The following is a 20,345-nucleotide window of genomic DNA, read 5'->3' as shown; positions in this document are numbered from 1 at the left end:
AATGGAGAATGCAGAATTCAGATGCATCTGCGGTGCATACTAAGAGTTCATTGGTTTCCACTTCCTCTGCACTCCGTTCCATTTCATTGCACTCTCTTTATCTCGCTCTCTCTCTATCTGACTAGAACATGTCTGTGTCTTTGTCTCTGTTTCTTTCTTTCCCTTGGAAGATCTCTTTATCTTCTTGCGGGCACGTCTCTGCCATTTGTTTGGTCATCTATTGGGGCTGAGAGAAGTCGGCATTATGACCAGTCTAATCATTTCAGGGAATTAGCTCAATGTTTGGGCATTCCTTAACAGATAATCATGAGTGGATGAGCAGTTTCAACTCCAATAAGGATAAACCGTCTCTTAAACATTTAAGACAGGAATAGCAGACTGGAATATATTAAATGTGAACCCACACAGTTATCAGTCCCTCTCTGGTTACAATTTCTTGAGGTATTTCCCCATTTTATTGTTAAATTTTAAATTGATTTTCAACAAAGAAACGTTTTCCTCGCATCTTAAAATGCAAATCAAATAAATTCCCAGCCACTTTGCAACTTGAATTTCTCTGTTTTACAAGTGCAACATTTTATGAACTCTCTTGTTTGCCTGCCCCCTCCATCCTGCCGCATACCGTTAGTTAGAACCAATGCCTATACTCTCTTCCTCCTCCCCACATATTTGGCGCTCTATGGCATCGTAAATATTTTTATTGCATGGCCGTAAAAATAAAACAACAAAATAGAGAGAAAGAGGGAAAAAGTGCAATAGACTATCAACAGTTTCACGCCTTCCTTCGACGACCTTACATATCCGTAGAATACGAGTATGTAAAGTAAATATGTATATGTAGATATGTATGTAGATCGGTTAATACTCCACCTATGCCGCCCTGCCGCCTTTTGTGTGTTGTGTTGTGTCGGTCTGTCCATTTTGTATCTTTGTTTATGCCACACACATGTTACGCCTACGAAAAAGTCGTATAAAAACATAGACAATCGACAACAGGCAACAGCCAACAGCCAACAGCCAACCGACAAACACACACAAAAAACGTCGTCGCATGTCCCGCAGGCAGCGGAGAGGTTCTCCTCTATTGTCTAGTGACTGTGCCTGTGCCTGTGCCCGTGCCTGCATGCCATATGTGGCATGTGTGGAAATGCTAATGGGGAAAAACTTGATAGCTGGAAGGGAGTCGGTCCACGGTCTACGGTCTACGGTCTACCTACGGGTATCGTTTCGTGTGTCGCTTGCACTCGTACTTTGTTTGTCTGTCAATCAGAAATAATAATTATGCACGCGGGAAAAAAGTTTGTTCAGAATTACATACACACTAAATGCTGCATGCAACAAGCTTCACCAAAAATGGGAAACCAATAAATGATAAAGCTCTCCCACCGGCTATCGGCATATCGTGACCCTTGTGACTCTACTCCGCGCTTCCCTCTCTGTCTGTGGACTCTTAAAATGTCACTTAAAAAACTAACAACTAAAAAAACTGTCACGACTGTGCTCGCGCTCGTTCAAAGTTCAAATTCATTGATTGGAGCGTGAGGGATCCCATCCGGATCTGAATCCCACTTTGACTTTAAATCGGTATCGATATCGGCGGCCGCCTCAAGTGTCATGTGCTGTCCGTCGTCCACTTTCCACATGTATTTTTTTCGGTGGCGGCATTTCCACTTTGATACCCCACACACGAAAAAAGTGCTGATAAGCCTGCGATTTATTTATGATTTTGTTCGATTTTTGTTGGCGCTTTGATGCTTTCATAAATTTAAATTATACAGTGGCTCTGCGTGGCTGTGTGGCAGGGCGTTTCAATTAAGCAATTGTTGTAAATTGTTTTTTTTGTTTTATTTTCGTTTGGTTTTTGTTTCCTCGATATTGATATTGAGTGATATATGGCATACCGATAAGATTCTTATAGAATGACTGCTGCTGCTGCTGTTTGTTGTGGCCTCAAGAAATTAGTCAGAGTTGAAAGCCGCTTGCATGCAAATTATGGCTATGGGCAATTTGGCCATTAGCCACAGGGCCATAAATTATAAACAAGACCCAAAAGCAGAGCAGAGCAGAGCAAAGCGATGCCAAGGCTCATTGAAATTCCCCTCTCTAGCCAGGCAGAAAGCCAAGAGGATTGGCAGGGGAAGCTGCTTTGAGGGGACATGTGTGTGTGCCGCCTGCAACGCATTTAAATGTATATCTAAATATGTATGCACATTCGTATCTATTGAATTTGTGGTCTCAAGACTGTAGCAACAGCAGCGGCAGCTTCTCTGATGACTGTCAAGAGGGTGTTAAATTAGTTGGAAAATATTCCAGAAAATTATATATATTTTTCAAAACATAAATCGTCCATATTTGTGGTTTTTGGTATTTTGTGTAGATATTTATAGAATTTTCAACACACGCAGTCGATGCCGAATGCCGAATGACGTTGGTTGACTCAGCAGAGGTGGTATATTAATCAGACACTCTCTAGAACGAATTCTCATTTGTTTATCAAATTTATGACATTGGGTATCGATAAATTTGATTGTGGCCAAGAGGTTATTTATGCGACATCAATTGGGAGGGTTATTTTTATTGGTATTTATGGGCAATGTGTAGGTATCGCTGGCATCAATCACATTGGTGCACCTTAAGCAATGATCGATATTTATCGATACGAAAATAGATATTTATCGATTTATTATTATGAAAGAGAACGGGTCTCGGCATTAAAATATTTGCCAATCCCACAATCGATATCCACAATTTAATAGCCCACTCTGTCAGAAAATTGAACATTTTGTGCCGCTTTGGATCTGATTTGAAAGCTGAACCAAAATGTACGCAACTAATTGATTTCGATATTTATTTAACATTTTGTGCCCGAAAGCCAAGAAAAGCAAATGCTGCTTCAGCAGCAGCTGAAGACGGTGGGAAGGGAATGGGAATGCCATTAAAAGCCATTAACTGAAAACTTAAACGCATGCCAGAGACTCACACACACACACACACACACTTAGAGAAGTGGGAAGGGGTGCCGGTGGCCCAGGGGTTGGGGCAAACAGGCAGACACTGAGGTGGGGCGAACGACGGTGGCTGCCTGCCCCGCGTGTTTATCGCTTGGCGTCGGGTCGCGTCTCGTCTCGTCGCGTCGCGCGCACGCATGCCAACAAAATAAAGCAAGCTAGAAATACCATTAAATACTCTGAGGGGGGAGTAGTGGGCATGGGGGGAGCAAATATATGTATATACAAAATACTCGTAATACAAAGCATATAGCCAAAAAGGAACACAAGAGAAATGGCAGCGAAAACAAGCATAAAAATCAATGCCAGGCGGCAGCGGAAGAGCTGCCTGCCACCCACCATGGAGAACCCCCAGGCGTATGCGTATTATTGGAAAGAGCAGAGGGAGCTACAAAGAGAGAAAACAGAGGAGAGGCAGATCAACTCAGTGAGAGATGGCGACCAATTTATAGCATTGAAATGGAAACCCAGACATCGAGACGTCCACGAGAATTGCCCACACAAATCCCACCAATCAGCATTCACACACACAAACAACACACACAAGAGCTCCACTGTTCACAGCATCCACAACATTCAGCTTCCACTATCCCACAACATTCTGTATCCTATCCACTCGACAGTCACACAAATTCAAAGTCAAAAACTACATGAAAATTGGCAAATTTGTTTCCCAAAACAAATAAATAAATAAAGCAGCAGGAGCACTTCTCTCTCCTCTCACTAAAAACTGCAATTTATGAACCATGTGTGAGCAATGTTGTTTGCATTGCATTAAATTGCATCAATTAATTGCCTTCCACCCATCAAGAATGTTGCTTGTTGCAGCAAAATGTTGCTCAAATCTAGTTCGGCTTTTTGTGCAAAAGTAAATAGAATAAATGTCAGGGAATTAATTACGGAAATACGAGCGTAAGCTTTTAGGCAAACAAATGGATCAATTATGGTTAAATGTTGCAAATTTTTGGGCTACATTTTTGTGCTTGATGGCAGAGGAAATGAGGCTTTAAGGTTCAAGTTTCAAATTCTGGGAAAATCTTAAGAGAAGTTTTGACCTGCCAATGGAATTCTACTTCACTCTACTGTACCTCTGTTTGTCTCTCTTTGGGGGCTGGGCTAGGGGGAGTCGTCATGTCCCAAGTTGAGCAATTAAGCAGCTCTGAAAACAGCACCTCTGGAAAAGCCAGAGGTTACACACGCCAACAGACACGCTTTCTAACCCCCAAAAGTCACCTATGTGCCGCCGAAGACCCTTACCCTTATCCCTACCCTACGTCACCACCGCATAGCCACCTCGTGGCTCACCATTAATTATCCATGTCAGCGGCATTTTGTCACACAAGACAAAGGCAACAGCAATAGCAACAGCAACATAAAACATGCGAGTGAGTAGTACGAGTTTGTACATCCGAGAGCTACGGCTACGGCTACGTATGATGACGATGACAGCGACATCCTCGCACATTTCTCGGAGAGGCGGCATGTTGCAGATATATTTCACTTAATTTCCACACTGACATTAATTAATACGTGTACAGGGAGGAGGCGGCACACACATGTGGAATGTGCGGCCTGCGGAATAAGGTAGAAGGACAGCCGTGGCCATAGGATAGGTGTGTAGTAGGTGTAGGCAGCTCAGAGGTTGAGGAGCACTAAAAATGTTGTATGTACGAGATGTTATGGCTAAATGGGTAGCAGCTAGTTTCCACAACTATATAGACTGACAGACAGTGAAAGGGAGATGCAGAGTGAAAGGAAACCAGGGGGGGGGGGGGGCAGAAACATGCTAAATTGTCAACCTAGAACTTTGGACATACTCGTACTCGTACTCGTACTCGTACCCAAACATGCAACATACTCATACTCCTCCTACTCCTACTCGTGTCGTTGTGTTTGTTTCGGGTGGCACCTCCCCTCCTTCTCCCCGCTCTTTGCCGACACCCTTCTCGTTTGCCGCTTGACGCTTCCCGAATGACCATAAAAATCGTTTTTATTGCATGTGTGACACAACAACACAGCAGCAACAAAAATCTCGTAGGGAAAAGCACTGGGTAATAGTTTTTCCTGTGTATTTTTCAATGTCGTCCGAAAGTTGCTTATGTTTTTAACGGCGCTGGGTTCGCTTTAATTGCCGTAAAAAAATATAATAAAAAAAAGGGACGAGCCAGACGAAAAGTGACAGACAGACAAAACGGCGACGGAAAGTTAACCCGCTCTCTTAGACTCGTTTCCTCTCTCTCTCTCTCTTTTTGTTGTGTGCTGTGTCTCCCTTTCTCTCAATTAGTTTTCCCAAACACACAGAACAGAGAATATTTCATTGGATTTTTAGGATTCAATTACTTTTATTCCCCCCCCCCCCCCGCGAAGTGTGCGGGGTGTAAAAAATGCCATCAGCGGAATTAGCCATAAAATGTTGGTCGCTTATTAAATATGGCCCATAAATGTAAATCGTGGGATAAATGGCGCAATAATAATTTTTTGTTCACACAAAAAATCATAAAATAATCATAAAATAAATGTCGTAAAAATAAACCAACTGCAACTGAAAGGTGGAAAATGGAAAATGCAATAAAATGACCAAAAATAATTATTTTTGTGGTTATGAAAATATTAATAAAAATTCATAGAAGTAAAACAGGAAACATAAGTAACAAAAATGTGGAAAATTAAACATTTATTGCCAAAAATTTGAATTAAAAATCGTATAATCTAATTACATTTTTAAAAGCTTTCAGAAACCCCTTTTAAAATGCATAAAAAACTAAAAATCCTCCAGCCCAGGGGCGGAACATCCGTTTATTATTTACTCAACACTCAATAATCGCGAGTATCTTTGTGGCACCTCAATATATCTTTGTGGCACCTCCTTCCACATGTGTACGCGTGCAACAGTGCGGGGAAAACCCCATGAAAATGTTTATAGTTCCTTTCTGGCTTTATGATGCGTTAAAGTTCCATCGTAAAACCTCTTTTTTTTCTTTCGACAGACTCCCCTAAAAATTGCATTCTCCTGTAAATGTGCCACATCCGGAAGCAACAAAAATGTCTGTATTATATTTTCTTGATTCTTTTGGGGTATTTAATTTTCGTGGCCCACAAAATGTCCTTTTTTGATGGGAGGCGTGAAGGCGTGATGGCAAGGATAGAAAGCGACAGAAGGAGTGCGGGGAAGTAGAATGGGAATGCAAGGCAATTCGTTTTTAATTGTTTTCCTTCCTTCCCCCCGCCAGTGCAGGGAGTGCAAACGAAACGAGGGGGCACTGCTTGCTGCTACTGCTGTGGGGCGCTAGGGGTGTGGCAACAACTGTCAAAATATAAACGCCTGCTCATGCTGCAGAATTTGAAATGAAAAACGGCAAGGGAAATGCAATACGAAGCTGCGAATGCTCTTTCTAGCAGATGAACTAGATGAACTAGTTCTAGGATAGATTTCTGATATGGAAATAGGATTTAGATCCATAAGCAAGTATTCATTGATTGATATTTTTACGGATATTCTCAAAGAATTAGAAAGTGGGAGCGCCATTTAAGATCTCTTTATCGATTCTACTTCTACTCTTACCTTACACCGCCTTGCAAACAGCTCATACAACTCAGCATACCCCTCTTCCAGAGCATAAGAAGGCATTCCACCCACCCAAAAAATAAGCAGCAGCAGGAGGATTCGTCTTTTATTTTGTTTTTGCCCTTTACAGTGGCGACACTTGACACTCTTTTGTGTTTAGTCAGCCAGCCGACAGTTCACATTGTACACCCCCCTAAACCCCCTCTCTGCATCGTGTGTCCTGCAGCTGCAGTCGTCCTCGCTTGTCTTGTTATTAGCAAAATTTACCAGGAAGGGCAAGCCCGTGAAGGAAACCCGGAACAAAAATCGGAAATTTAATTTTATTTTCATGTTGTGTTTTTTTTGTCGCCCTCTTTGCTGTCGTCGTACGTTTTGTGCTTTCTGCGGTGTCATTTGCCAAAAAGAAAAGGAGAAATAAATATTCAATAATAGAAATCCACCCCGTGGCAACCCTTATCCCAGGGGGGTGCTATACAGGGTTGAAAAAAATCACACACACACACAAATTTGACATTTGCAAATCGTTTTGCTCGCTCATTCTCCGTTTCTGTTTCTGTTTGCGATCTCTCAGGATGGATCGTTGGTTATTTATGCATTTTAGCCTTTGTGGCCAGAGCCTCATAATTCATCAAAAGACCAAAATGAGGGGTCCCAAGAGAGAGCGGCAGCAGCAGGAGTGGCACGAAGATACTTTTGGGCAGTAATCATAATTCAGCAAAGTCAGCAGCAGCAGCAGCAGCTCAAAGGGGGGGGGAGGAGAGAGCCTCCACTTAATTAAAATTTAATTGTAAAAAAGCTAAAAAACTATGCCAGAAAAAGCAGCATTTAATGATGGCCAAAGGAACCCAAAGGAACCCAAACAATTTGCATTCCCGCAATGGCAGCCACAAAGCAACAAAAGCCATTCCCTCAACCCCTTCCCACCCATAGCCGAACATCACATCAAAGGGAATGGAACGGAACCAAATGTTTCAGCGGGTAAGAAGAGAGTACTTAGGGCCCTGCCCTGCCTTGCCTCTCCTGCAAAATTGTAGCAAAAGTGTGACAGAAAAGCCAAGTGGCAGTGGCAGCGGCAGTTGCACGCTTAAATGTCAATGATTTTAATGGGCGGACGCGCAAAAATCTTGAGCCAGTTTTCGTGTTTATTAGAGAGAGAGAGAGAGAGAGAGAGAAAAACACAGAGAGAGAAACATAGAAACAGAGAGCTGAGAGCTGAGAGAGTGGAAGCACCCAGCAGTGGGAGCCAAAGCTCACAGGGGACCAGCAATAGCCTGGAGGAGGTTGCACACAACAACTGCGGTGCAACTGTGCAACCTGCCACCGATTCACCCGTACGCCTCCCTCCCCGCTTCTATTTGTACTGTGATGACTGCTGCGTTTGTAAGGTCATGGAACTTGTCTGCATTGACTGTGAGAGGCAGGAGACCAGGAGGACAGGAGGACAGGAGGCCAGGAGGCGGTGCGCTGGGCAAGCCAGTGGGTGGTAAAGAACAACTTTTTTCATTTGCCTTCTCACTCTACTAAACTCTACCTGTCTACCGCTTCCCTCTCCCCAGTGGAGGAGGACAAACTGTGTTTTCATTTCTGCGCCGCTACGCGCTTTTTGATGCCGCCGCCAACAAGGCAAACAGTTGCTCCTGTTTCTGTTGCTGTTGCTCCTGCTGCTGCACCTACTCCTCGCACTCCTCCCTTTGGGGTAGTTGGTGGCTGTTTTCCAGCTTTTCATGGCGAGTTTTTCAATTGATTTTCGCGGTTTGCTTTTGCTTTTGCGAACCAGCCAAGGCCACCAGCTCCACCACCACCACAGACAGAACCAGAGTCAGAGTCAGAGTCAGAGTCAGAGCCATGGGTCCGACTGTTGCACCTGTGTGAGCCCTTCTGGAGTTTTGTTGCTGCTGCTTCAACGCTTCTTTGTGTGATGGATGCAGCGGCAGCTGGAGGGGGCACAGCCATAGAAAAGTTTAAGTGCTTTGTGGGCAATTTTTGCTGTTGTGTTTTCCTTTTTTTTGGCTTTTTTTCACGATTTTCCTTGGGTCTTTTCTGCTCCGCGAACGATTTGGAGCCGTTTTGTGTATGAAGACCTCTTTACACTGAAGTTTTTTTTCCGCCCTCCCTCCGGTCTCTCTCTCTCTCTCTCTCTCTCTCTCTCTGATTGATTGATTGATTGGCCACCATCGGGGGAGCGGCTATAAGCATTCGATTAGCATTCTCTTTGAAGAAGAGAGAAGATGCACAGCTGCCCTTGCCCCCATCTGTGGTCTCTCATTGTTTTGGTTAATTGCTCATCAACATTAACCCTTCTCTGCCCTGCCTGCCTGCCTGCCTGCCTCTTTGGCAGTTAAATTTACTTCCTGCACCTGCCCTTGCTCTCTTCTGTTTTTGGCTTTTGTTGAATGAAGTGAGAGATTTCTGGATGAGCGGAAATTGGTTTTTAAACTTGACTCAGACGCGGCACCCACACACGCACACACCTCTGGGAGATCTCTGCTTTGGGGGCAACTGTACTTTCTGCAAAAAACAACACTTGCCACATGTCTCGGTGCCTCTTTCTCTTCCTCATGTTGCTGTGTTTAATTAAAACACAGTCACCGGCACAGTCAGGTTGCAAGCAGAAGCAGCAGGGGCAGTAGTTGTCGCCGTTGCATGTCTGGGATGTTGTCTTGTTGTCGCGCTACCAACTTTGGTCACAGCTTCCGCTGCTGCATGGTGCATGGTGCATGGTACATGGTGCATGCTGCCGTTGCCGTTGCGACCTCTTTAGTGCATTGAAGCGCAGAGCCATTCACCAATTTCCAGTTGCTGGCTGGCTGGTGGCACGCACTTGCAGATCGACAGAGAGATCTCCCTCTCCGCTGTCCTCTGTGCGTCAAGTCTTTGGCAAACATGGCCAAGAGTCGGGCAGCCAGGCAGCCAGGCAGTCAGGTCTCTAAGCCTGTTGCTATATCTGTGGCCATGTTGCCGTGTCGCGCCAGTCGAGAGAAAAGAGCAAACATCGTTGAGACTTGTTGGCATCGTGATTTTGTATAAATTCTAGACAGAAGAGCCCCACGGAGCACCTCTTGGCCACGCCACGCCATGAGCTGGCAAAAATGCGATTGGCATAGCCTTTAGGTTGTTCTTCTCTTTCCCTCAATAATAATAATAATAATTTGTTACTCGTAACGAGCTTTGAGGGCCTCTGAGCCGCTCCACCGCTCCACCGCTCCACGCTTGTTAACAATTAAATAAACAATATGAGTCTGCAGTAAATATTCCTCCACGGAGCGGCGAGAATGAGAGAGAAGAGTGCAAGGGAAACAACAAATCATTAAACAAACATTAAGCCACAAACAAACATTTGGCTACCACTCGAGTGAGGCAGCGAGAGAGAGAGAGAGAGATCCGTGGAGATCCATTCGTCACCGCCACTTGAGACATTTTTCTCTATTAAAAATAATATTTATGCATGCTCTTTCCTACGGAGCAACAGTGAGAAACAGAGACAGCGAGACATATAGAGAGAGAGTGGCACGTTTGCTATTATTTCCAGGCCATTTCCCATGAACATGCTGGCCATCCCCTTTCCACGTGGAGTAATCGGACAGATCCCATAGACCTAAGCCACCGATTCCTGATGCCGCCTGCCGCCTGCCTCTGCCACTTGACTCTTTGTAATAACAAGAGCATGTTGTTCTTGGACACTAGACTACCACTATGGGCTACGGCTGAATGTGGAACCCGTTGTGAAACGTGGCTTTTCCCATATAGTTGTGGCACTTGTACCCCTGCCCGATATGGGTTTCCCTTCTTTTCATTTGAGGTCTCTGTGCTCAGTGCTCTCTGGTCACCCATTTTAGTCACGTTTCTTTCATTTCGAATATGATTTTCGCTTGGGCTGCTTTTGGACAAAAACCAATTAGACTTTTCCCTCGTTTTGGCCGTCAGCTATTTGTCGCATTGTTTTTTCGGGCCAAAAGGTCTCATTTTCACTGCTTGAGAGGAGGGAGAAGGCTGCTTGTGGGTTTAATGTTGAGGGGGAAATCTCATGTGTGGGTTTCGTGGTGTATTTTCCACTTTGACTGCTTCCAAAACGAATCAATTCGAAACCTAGACCTGATTTTCTTTAAATTATTTCCATTTAACAGCGAAAATGTGCTCCAAAAAGATGGAATTTCCGATCTCTTATATACCACAACAAATTGCAATTGGGATATTAAAACCTCAATAATACCTTGACAGATGGCTGATGCTTGGCTGCGGCAGTATTGTGTCATTGCATAGGAATCACCACAAGCGACAGCCATCCCGTCTATGAGTAATAATCATTCTATAACTAAAACAAATATGCATTTCGGTTGGGTTTCTCGGTAATCAATATCGCACTCACGCGCGCGCCTTGCATTATTTCTCACGATTCATTCGAATGTTTCTGCTGCTCCGATCCGATCCGAACCGAACCGCCTCGATATTGAATTTCAACGTTTATTTTTGGCGCTACCCTCCCGACTGCTACTCAAGCGGTAATCACAACAGCACTTGGGCTCCAAGCAACCCCCAATTTTCCCCAACTAGTAGCGCATTTTCCCATTTCCCTGGCCCAGGCAGCGTATTTACTTAATTATTTTGAAGTGCTTGGCAAACATTTTAACACGAAAAATGTTTCAGTCCGAAAGCAGCAGCAACACTCTTTCTGCAGGGGGGGGGGGTGGTGTGGTAGAGTCTCCCCACTCCGTGGCATGATGGACGACGGACATACACACAAAATGTTATTAATTAAAATGTCATTCAGTCAGTAAATCAGAAACAAAGAAAGGACTTTTCCTCCATGGCATAGAACAAAAGCGGCGGGAGTTGTGTGTCTTGCAGCTGCTGTTGACAGTTTTTCCAAGGGTCTTGGAGCTCACTTTAAAGCTTCCTTTTAGAGAAGCTTCAACCATCGAGAAGCAGCTGTGGACCACACGCAGCAGCAGCAGCAGCAGCAGCATTGAGAAGGCTGAAGAGTCCACTCTCGTGGATGGGAGATGCTGAAACTGAAACCGAGACACTCTGACCACAAGAGCCACAAATATGTATGTCACTTGACACTTGCTAAAAACTGTGCTCCAGCAAGCGGCAGACTAAAGTACGAGCATCTTGTAGATAAATTTCGTGACTTTGAACAGAAGCTCTGCTTAAATTGCCCTTCACTGGGAGCTGGGAGCATTGCTTGGAGCTGGGAGCCCAGCTGTCAATTTGTGGATCTCTCTCGCCCTCTGCTGTCTGTCTCTCGGTTACAGCTGGCTGCCTGTCATTTTGGGGTTTACCACAAACTGTTGGGGATATCATGTCTTGGATATCCATGTTACGGTTACACGTACACTCTCCTAGATAGGCAGCTGACACAGAAATGAAAAAGGTGCTCGGCCTGTCTCTGTCTCTCCTCCATTTTGAGTGACGCTTCAAGTGAGCAATTGTCTTGAATTAATTTCTGCCTCATCACATCCCCAAACCCATTCCCATTCATCCATCAGCCATTTCACACCCTTTCTGGGCAAACACTTTGATCAGCAGCAGCAGCAGCAGCAGCAGCAGGCAATGGGATGCAGTCCACTGGCCGACCAGCAGACGCCGTCAAATTTAATAAAAATCACTGATTTTGATTGATGCGCCTCCTCCAGAGGGAGGTAGAGGGAGTCGAGTCGCTCATCATCATCAGCAGCAGAGTTCCCTTTAGCAAATATTGCTGCAAGGGTTGCAACAGCGGCAGCAGGAGGGAGGGAGTACGCACTGCTTGACATGTGACATCGGACGACATGTCCAAGTGTTCGCCTCGACGCCGCTCAATTGAAACAAATGAAGCGAACGAGAGAGAGAGAAAGAGAGAGAGAGAGAGAAGTCCGTTTCGCTGCAGAGACAGGAAAGAGCATTTGACAACAACTTGTCGACGCCTTCCATTCATGGATCGACACCCCCCGCCCAGAGCTCTCTTTAGAGTTTTTGTTTTTTCTATGAAATCAGTTGATGGCTAACCCTCGCATAGACAAGGTCTTATAGCTACAGATTTAAGGATATAACCAACCAAAATTCGCACTAATTGTATCTATTATCTCTTGTTTATTTGCAGCTAGGCCAGGCCGTTTGTCGAGCGTTGACAATTTGACGCTGGATCTGAAGAGAATCTACTTTGCACTCGCCTTCATTCACCACCCCTCTCAAGAGGAAGGGAGAGAGAGCCACCCCAAGGGTGCGTCGTCCCACACTCAAGAAAAAACTCAAGCTTACAGAAAGCTCAAAGCTACAACGCACACACAATGCAGTGCCACAAGAACAAGCGTGTGGCAGGACTACTCGCAGTGCTGATCCTTTGCCTCGTCAGCAGCGGCAGGGCACTGCCAGACAGCCCACAGCACAGTCTCGACCATGGCATGGGCATGGGCATGGGCATGGGCATGGGAATGGGAATGGGATCCCACGGCATGGATGTGAGTCCGGCGCCAGGGTATGGCGTGCCAGCCATACCCAAGGATCCAAACTCGCGCTGCGAGGAGATCACGATACCCATGTGCCGGGGCATCGGCTACAATATGACATCGTTTCCCAATGAAATGAACCACGAGACGCAGGACGAGGCGGGCCTGGAGGTGCATCAGTTCTGGCCTTTGGTGGAGATCAAGTGCTCGCCGGACCTCAAGTTCTTCCTGTGCAGCATGTACACGCCGATCTGCCTGGAGGACTACCACAAGCCGCTGCCCGTGTGTCGCAGCGTCTGCGAGCGGGCGCGCTCCGGCTGTGCCCCCATCATGCAGCAGTACAGCTTCGAGTGGCCCGAGCGGATGGCCTGCGAGCATCTGCCGCTGCATGGGGATACGGACAATCTGTGCATGGAGCAGCCTTCGTACACGGAGGCGGGCGGCAGCGGTGGCAGCAGCAGCGGATCGGGCAGCTCTGGCAGCGGCTCGGGAGGATCGGGCGGCAAGCGCAAGCAGGGCGGCAGCTCCGGGGGCAGCTCGGGCGGCTCGTCGGCGTCCAACAAGTGCCGCGGAAGGAATTCAAAAAACTGCCAAAATCCCCAAGGGGAAAAGGCAAGCGGAAAAGAGTGCGCGTGCTCGTGCCAGTCGCCGCTAATCTCCCTGGGGAAGGAGCAGCTCATGCAGCAGTCGCCCATGCGGCACCATCACTGGTACATGAACCTGACTGTCCAAAGGATCGCCGGCGTACCAAACTGCGCCATTCCGTGCAAGGGTCCGTTCTTCAGCAACGACGAAAAGGATTTCGCCGGCCTCTGGATCGCCCTGTGGTCGGGTCTATGCTTCTGCAGCACCCTCATGACCCTAACCACATTCATCATCGACACCGAAAGGTTTAAGTACCCGGAACGGCCGATTGTCTTCCTCTCCGCCTGCTACTTCATGGTGGCCGTTGGCTACCTCTCGCGCAACTTCCTCCAGAACGAGGAGATCGCCTGCGACGGGCATCTGCTCAAGGAGAGCTCCACCGGCCCCCACTCGTGCACCCTGGTCTTCCTGCTCACCTACTTCTTCGGCATGGCCTCCTCCATCTGGTGGGTGATTCTCAGCTTCACCTGGTTCCTGGCCGCCGGCCTCAAGTGGGGCAACGAAGCGATCACCAAGCACTCGCAGTACTTCCATCTGGCCGCCTGGCTGATACCCACCGTCCAGTCGGTGGCCGTGCTCCTGCTCTCCGCCGTCGACGGCGATCCCATTCTGGGCATCTGCTACGTGGGCAACCTCAATCCGGACCACCTGAAGACCTTCGTGCTGGCCCCGCTCTTCGTTTACCTGGTGATTGGCACGACCTTCCTGATGGCCGGCTTCGTGTCGCTCTTCCGGATACGATCGGTGATCAAGCAGCAGGGCGGCGTGGGCGCCGGCGTCAAGGCCGACAAGCTGGAGAAGCTGATGATCCGCATCGGCATCTTCTCCGTGCTGTACACGGTGCCGGCCACCATTGTCATCGGCTGCTATCTGTACGAGGCCGCGTACTTCGAGGACTGGATCAAGGCGCTGGCCTGTCCCTGCGCCCAGGTAAAGGGTCCCGGCCGTAAGCCCCTCTACTCCGTGCTGATGCTCAAGTACTTCATGGCCCTGGCCGTGGGCATCACCTCCGGCGTGTGGATCTGGTCCGGCAAAACGCTCGAGAGCTGGCGCCGCTTCTGGCGTCGATTGTTTGGGGCGCCCGATCGCACTGGTGCCAATCAGGCGCTGATTAAGCAGCGACCGCCCATTCCGCATCCGTACGCCGGTTCCGGGATGGGCATGCCCGTGGGCTCGGCGGCTGGATCGCTGTTGGCCACGCCCTACACACAGGCTGGAGGCGCCTCGGTGGCCAGCACCAGCCACCACCATCTGCACCACCATGTTCTCAAGCAGCCGGCGGCCAGCCACGTATGACATGGAGAGTCGGGAGGAGCTTCAACCATGGGCGGTGGTGGCGGCGGCGGCAGCACCATTGGCGGCGGCAGCGTGCTGGGCGGACACGGCACGGGCATGAGCAATAGTACGGTTGGCATGGGAGCTCCTCCTGGCAGCTTGATGCACGGCGGCGGCGGCCCCAATGGCGGCGCCCCCGGCAATATCTACGGCAATGGCAATGGCGGTGTGGGTGTGGGCGGTGGGCAGAGTACGGCGCCCGGTTCGGTGATTGATTCGAGGGCCGTGTCCGTGGTGGTGACACTACCAGGCGGCCCGGGATCCCAGCATCCGGGGCAGGCGTTGAGCGACTACGGTCCCATATAGTTAATGGTACGCCCGGACACCACGCACTGGGTCTCCACGAGTAGCTTCAGTCAGTTGTAAGTCCTTTCACTCACCCACTCGAGCTCCCCATCTCTGTCTCACTGTATGTCTGTCTGTCTGGTCACTCTCACACGTAGTAGTCTCCTCTAACACTCACAAAAGCACACACAAATGCACACTCTTTCTGTCTCTCATTCGCAAAGGTTTGAAGCAATTGCCATATTAATTCTTGTAGCCGTAGATTTGTTTTTAGGAAGGAAAGAAAACGCAACAAAATAAGCAACATTCTGCATTAAGATTCTAGTCCAAAAACCTTTGTCATCGATATAGCCGATAACCGATAGGAGACAGTCGTTAGTCGATAGCAAGCGATAGCAGACGAGAGCAAAGTGCAGCGAAACAGCAGCAGCAGCGTGTGAGAGCAAAGGAGAAACAGGATGAAAGCGAAACGGGAGCGAAATCAGAATTACGAGAGCCAAAATGAAGATCAAATCTATGCAGATCCAGAACCAGTGGCGCGGTCTGTTCCATCCCTACCATAATCGAAAACTACTTTCCTATTCCTAATTATTTATACACACACACAAACGCCAGCCTTTGTTCTAACCCAAACACACACACACACAAACACACACTTTCTTCAACGAAATAGACTGAGAAATGCAAAAACCAATTAAGAAGTAAAATACGCGGGGATTAAAACGAGAGAGAATTACGAGTAGTAAGCACTCTGCCCCACACACTGCCAAGTCAGAGCCACGAGCCATATTTCGAAATTACAACTAACTTTTAATCAAACTAACTAAACTATTAACCTTAACCTAAACATAAACACACAGAAAAGTAAACTAAACAAAGAGAAAACAAACAAACAAACAACAACAGATGAAACCCTTTCGAATGAACGTAGAAATACATTAAAAAATATACATTTGCGATTCCAGGGTTGTCGCGTTATCAAAGAGAGCGGGGCGAAACAGTGTTGCCAGATACCATTTGTAAATTATTTAATCTTACCTGTAAGCCATTACCCAACACTAAGTTTTGTACATAGTATTTTCGAAAACGCCGCTTAGTCTGTAAACGAACATTTTTTTGAGACTAGACGAGATGTGAGATGAGAGGAATCCCTGAAACTAAAATAGAAATTGCATTTCAAGCATCAAAAGCAACTCTGCATTTAAGCTCAAACATTGAATTTAATTTTTACAACAAACCCCCCGCCCCGTGCCCCGATTTCCCCTTAAAAATACAAATATATATAAATATATTTATATATAAATTGCCAACGTTTGCAGCCGAAAAGCAGGGCATTTTTTTGCATTTAAAAAAGAAGCGAAAATAAAAATTGTATAAAGCTAAACATTTATATAAGAGTATTAAAATTAAATTGTAATCGTAGTCGTAATCGGAAAAAAGAAAAAGAAAACAAGCAAAAATATCTATCAAGCATTAAAAATTAAAAACTATTGTATTTAAACTTAATATTTATATATATATATTATTGTATACAATATATGATGTATGTGTATGTAAATGTATGGTAAAAGCGACAATTTAACTGTTGGCATTTCAAACCATTTCACATACGAACAAAGAGAGGGAGAAACCTTTAAATTACGGGCATAAATTATATGATATAGCAACAACTACAATATATGTGTGTAATGTTTTTAGCAACTATAAACTACTTCTATAAACAAAACGAAAAATATGCAAAAACTGTAATAAAAAAAACATACAATTATTTAACTTTTGATTTCGATTCTCTATTCTGATTTTATTTCCTCAGTTTCTTGTGCATGACAAGTAAGTACATTTTTGCTTTCTGCTTTGCTTTACTTGTTGTTTATTTATAATTATTTCTTGTGTGATTTCGTATTGATTTTTAGCACTTACAAGAGAATCTCTCGACACTTATACGTATCATTAAAACGAAGCTCTCCAAAGTTAAGCAAACAAAAGCGCAGAAACCAAAACCAAAACCAAACCAAAACAAAACAAAAACGAGTAAACATTAATTAGCAAATTTCTCTACACGACGTACAATGTTTAATATAGTACATACATATATTATAAATATTGAACACGACGGAAAACCGAATCCATAGCATTACCAGATACCAAATTTATGCGTACTATTTGATGTTGTTAATAAGCTTAAAGAAATATTGCTAGCTAGTAGCGTTAGTTTAGTTTCCTGGGAATTCGGGGCGTCCCATTGGGCGCTTTTTCCCACTTTAGTTTGAGGCGTAAATAGCAAACGCTTTTATCTATTAATAAATATAAAATACAAAAATATTGAAGGCTAAAGAGTGTAACGAATATACGTAAATGGGATAAAAACCAAATGAAATGAAAGGCAGAATGTAAAAAATAATTAATGCAAATATTATTCAGTTTAAGCGACTCGACTCGACTCGACTCGAAACAGTTTCCGTTGATTTTTTGTGATTGAAAATTCATTTACTAAATTGATGAACCGATGAAATTGATTGCAATTTGCGAATGTATACGATTTTTTAATTTTAATAAAAACGAAACCTATAAGCGGAAATATTTCACAATGGAGTGGATTTTAAAAAAGGATAATGCTGAGCGGAAAGGATAGAAATAGAAGGAACGGTGATTGATCGATTAGTTGACGTTACACAAAAACCAGAAACTTGACGTCAAGTGTAGTTGTGAATTGTATTTTGTGAAATGTTTAAAATTAAATAAGAAACCAAAAAACCAAAACAAATTCTATATACATAACGAAATGCATTTTAAAGATACAATATATAAATCAAAACCAAAACAAAGCGATGTTGTAAACTGTGAATCAATTTTTACAACACCAACAAAAAAAAAAAACAACAATACGAAAAGTCGAGAATCAAATGCGTTAACACAACCGAATATACGAAACAGCAGCAGCAGCAACAACAAACAACAATAATATTAAATACATTTGTAATTGAAAAAGAAAAACCATTTAAAATAAAATTTAACAGCATAAGATGTGCAGTTTCTTTTTACGACAATGGGCACAGAAATCAATTGATTGCCTCAAATGGCCCAGTCAGGCCCTGGTCAATGGATGGATGGATGGATAATGGGGGAAGCTCAATGAAAAAAAGCGCTCAGGCTAGAGCAGTTTCAGTCAATAGTATTGCTTTTTTTGTGCGCCAAATCTCGGCTATTCAGTGACAAATAGCAGAGAAAGCTTCAAGATATAAAGCACATTTTTCCAGTTCGGACTGATGGATGTACCGATCTGAACTGGGTAAGTCCAACTCATTTCTAATCATGACATGAATAGGATCATATTGATAGAAATTTACAAATTCAATGTAGCTTCGTTTTGTGCGTTTGAATAAGTTGGTGATACTTTTTTCTTTTCGAATTTAATCTAAGGCAACTAAAACTAAAACTTCCTGCGACTCATGGAATCTCTGGAATTTATATTAAAACATAGCCTTGTTACACTATCGGGCGGATGACAAGCTGAAGAAACTCTATTGGCTGATTGGCCGCAAAAGCAAACTCAACCTGCGATCGAAGCTGCTTGTCTTCAAGGCGATCATTAAACCAATATGGGCACACGGAATACAACTGGGGAGAACTGCCAAACCAAGTAACCGGCGGATCATACAAATTTTCCACAATAAAGCCCTTCGAAGAGTCGGTAAGGCTCAGAAGACTTAAAAGAGATCACCCGCTGGACCTCCCCTGGAACTAAGCAGCTAGACAAATCAAAATTATTCATAATAACTTAATAATAACATAATTGTAAGATAACTGAAATAAGATTGCCAAGTACCCAAAGAGGAAATTTAATAATTGTCTGCACAAGACAGATCTTAAATAAGGTTGAAACACGGCTAAAAAAAAATTGCATTGAATTAAATGGCATTGAAATAAAGGAAAATAAGATTTAAAACTACGGCATACTTTTGGGGTTGTCTTTATTGAATAAGGATGGCATAGTTTCAGGCCAAACGGTACATGCGTTTCTATTTCAGAATATCATAAAAATGTCTAATCCTGGCAGTCCTTGAGGTCCTTGGTGGACACAAACAATACTTCAGAATCTTCCGCTCACGAGGACTCATACTACGTCCAAGAAATGGTGAATTTATAGAAATTATGTCCTTGATCCTTGATGTCCTGCAAAAGAAACAAATTGAAAGGAATCGGAGAAGTGGTCCTGATCGGTACACAAATAAAGGAGATAACAACAAAAACATTTTGAGTTGTTGTTGTACAACAAAAAACAATTGTTGTACAACAAAGGTGGTTCTTGTTATTGTTGTACAACAAAAAATAATTGTTGTACAACAACCACCCTCAACTTGGTGACGCTAAGAGTCGAGATTTCGCGATTTTCAGACCTGGGATACCAGGCGAACAGAAATCAGCAGAAAGTAGCTGGTCTTTTTGTTTTCCATTCTATCAAAGGCTGGCTGCTCGGAAACTGAAAATTATAAAATAGCCAAGTAACTAAAAGTATGCAACATAATTTTGGTCAGAGTGCACATCCAGAAAATGTAGCATACTTTTAGTTACTTCAAAGTCTCAAACGTTTTTTGAATAAAAACGTCGATTTCTTGACCTCATCCCAAAAAATAAGTCATAACGTTCTCATCCTGTTTCGGAACCACACTTTATTTGGAAAAGCTTATTCTGAAGCTTTCGCAAAGGATTTCCAATGATGTGGCAGCACAAGGACTAAGATCTAAAGTTAAATTTAGTACAATGAAGTAAACTAATTGCTAAAATTGGTTTACGACCAAAAGATGGTGCCAGCAAAAAGTTTTCAACTTGATGGTCGTTTGAATTTAAAACTATTTACACTTAATTACGGATATTGCTTATTATAAACGCTTAAGGATATTACTTGGTACTAGTTAATAAAACCTATATTTATTATTTATATATTTTTGTATGTGCTACATCAATACTTATATTAAGGCGTTGCTGCACCATTCATCATCGCTGTGCCGTGTCTGCAAGGAAAGAAATTTCAAATTATAAATACATGGCAATTATTTTTCAATTATATGGACTTGCCAA

At 44.4% G+C, this 20,345-nt stretch overlaps 2 protein-coding genes across 2 annotated transcripts in view; both read left to right on the top strand.

The window, feature by feature from the left end:
- The window catches only part of LOC117579087 (frizzled-2), a 28,214-nt gene extending 13,241 nt beyond the window's left edge, over nucleotides 1-14,973 (top strand). Inside the window, exon 3 of the mRNA XM_034264798.1 lies at nucleotides 12,656-14,973. Coding sequence (XP_034120689.1) covers nucleotides 12,843-14,942 — 2,100 coding nt within the window. The 5' untranslated portion in view covers nucleotides 12,656-12,842 and the 3' untranslated portion in view covers nucleotides 14,943-14,973. The remainder of the gene's footprint in view (nucleotides 1-12,655) is intronic.
- LOC117579088 (glycine-rich cell wall structural protein 1.0-like) lies at nucleotides 14,932-16,144 on the top strand. The gene has a single exon (XM_034264799.1). The coding sequence runs from the start codon at nucleotides 14,970-14,972 to the stop codon at nucleotides 15,285-15,287; it is 318 nt and encodes a 105-aa protein (XP_034120690.1). The 5' UTR covers nucleotides 14,932-14,969; the 3' UTR covers nucleotides 15,288-16,144.
- The last annotated feature ends 4,201 nt before the right edge of the window (nucleotides 16,145-20,345 follow it).

Source organism: Drosophila guanche, unplaced genomic scaffold (assembly GCF_900245975.1).
Source record: "Drosophila guanche unplaced genomic scaffold, DGUA_6, whole genome shotgun sequence".
Classification (NCBI taxonomy): Eukaryota; Metazoa; Arthropoda; class Insecta; order Diptera; family Drosophilidae; genus Drosophila; species Drosophila guanche.
The sequence above is the reverse complement of the archived record's forward strand: the minus strand, read 5'-3'. Positions and strand labels throughout refer to the sequence as shown.

Bases quoted from the DNA above. Each gene is read 5' to 3' on its own strand.
- LOC117579088 (XM_034264799.1), top strand. From the start codon at position 14,970: ATGGGCGGTGGTGGCGGCGGCGGCAGCACCATTGGCGGCGGCAGCGTG.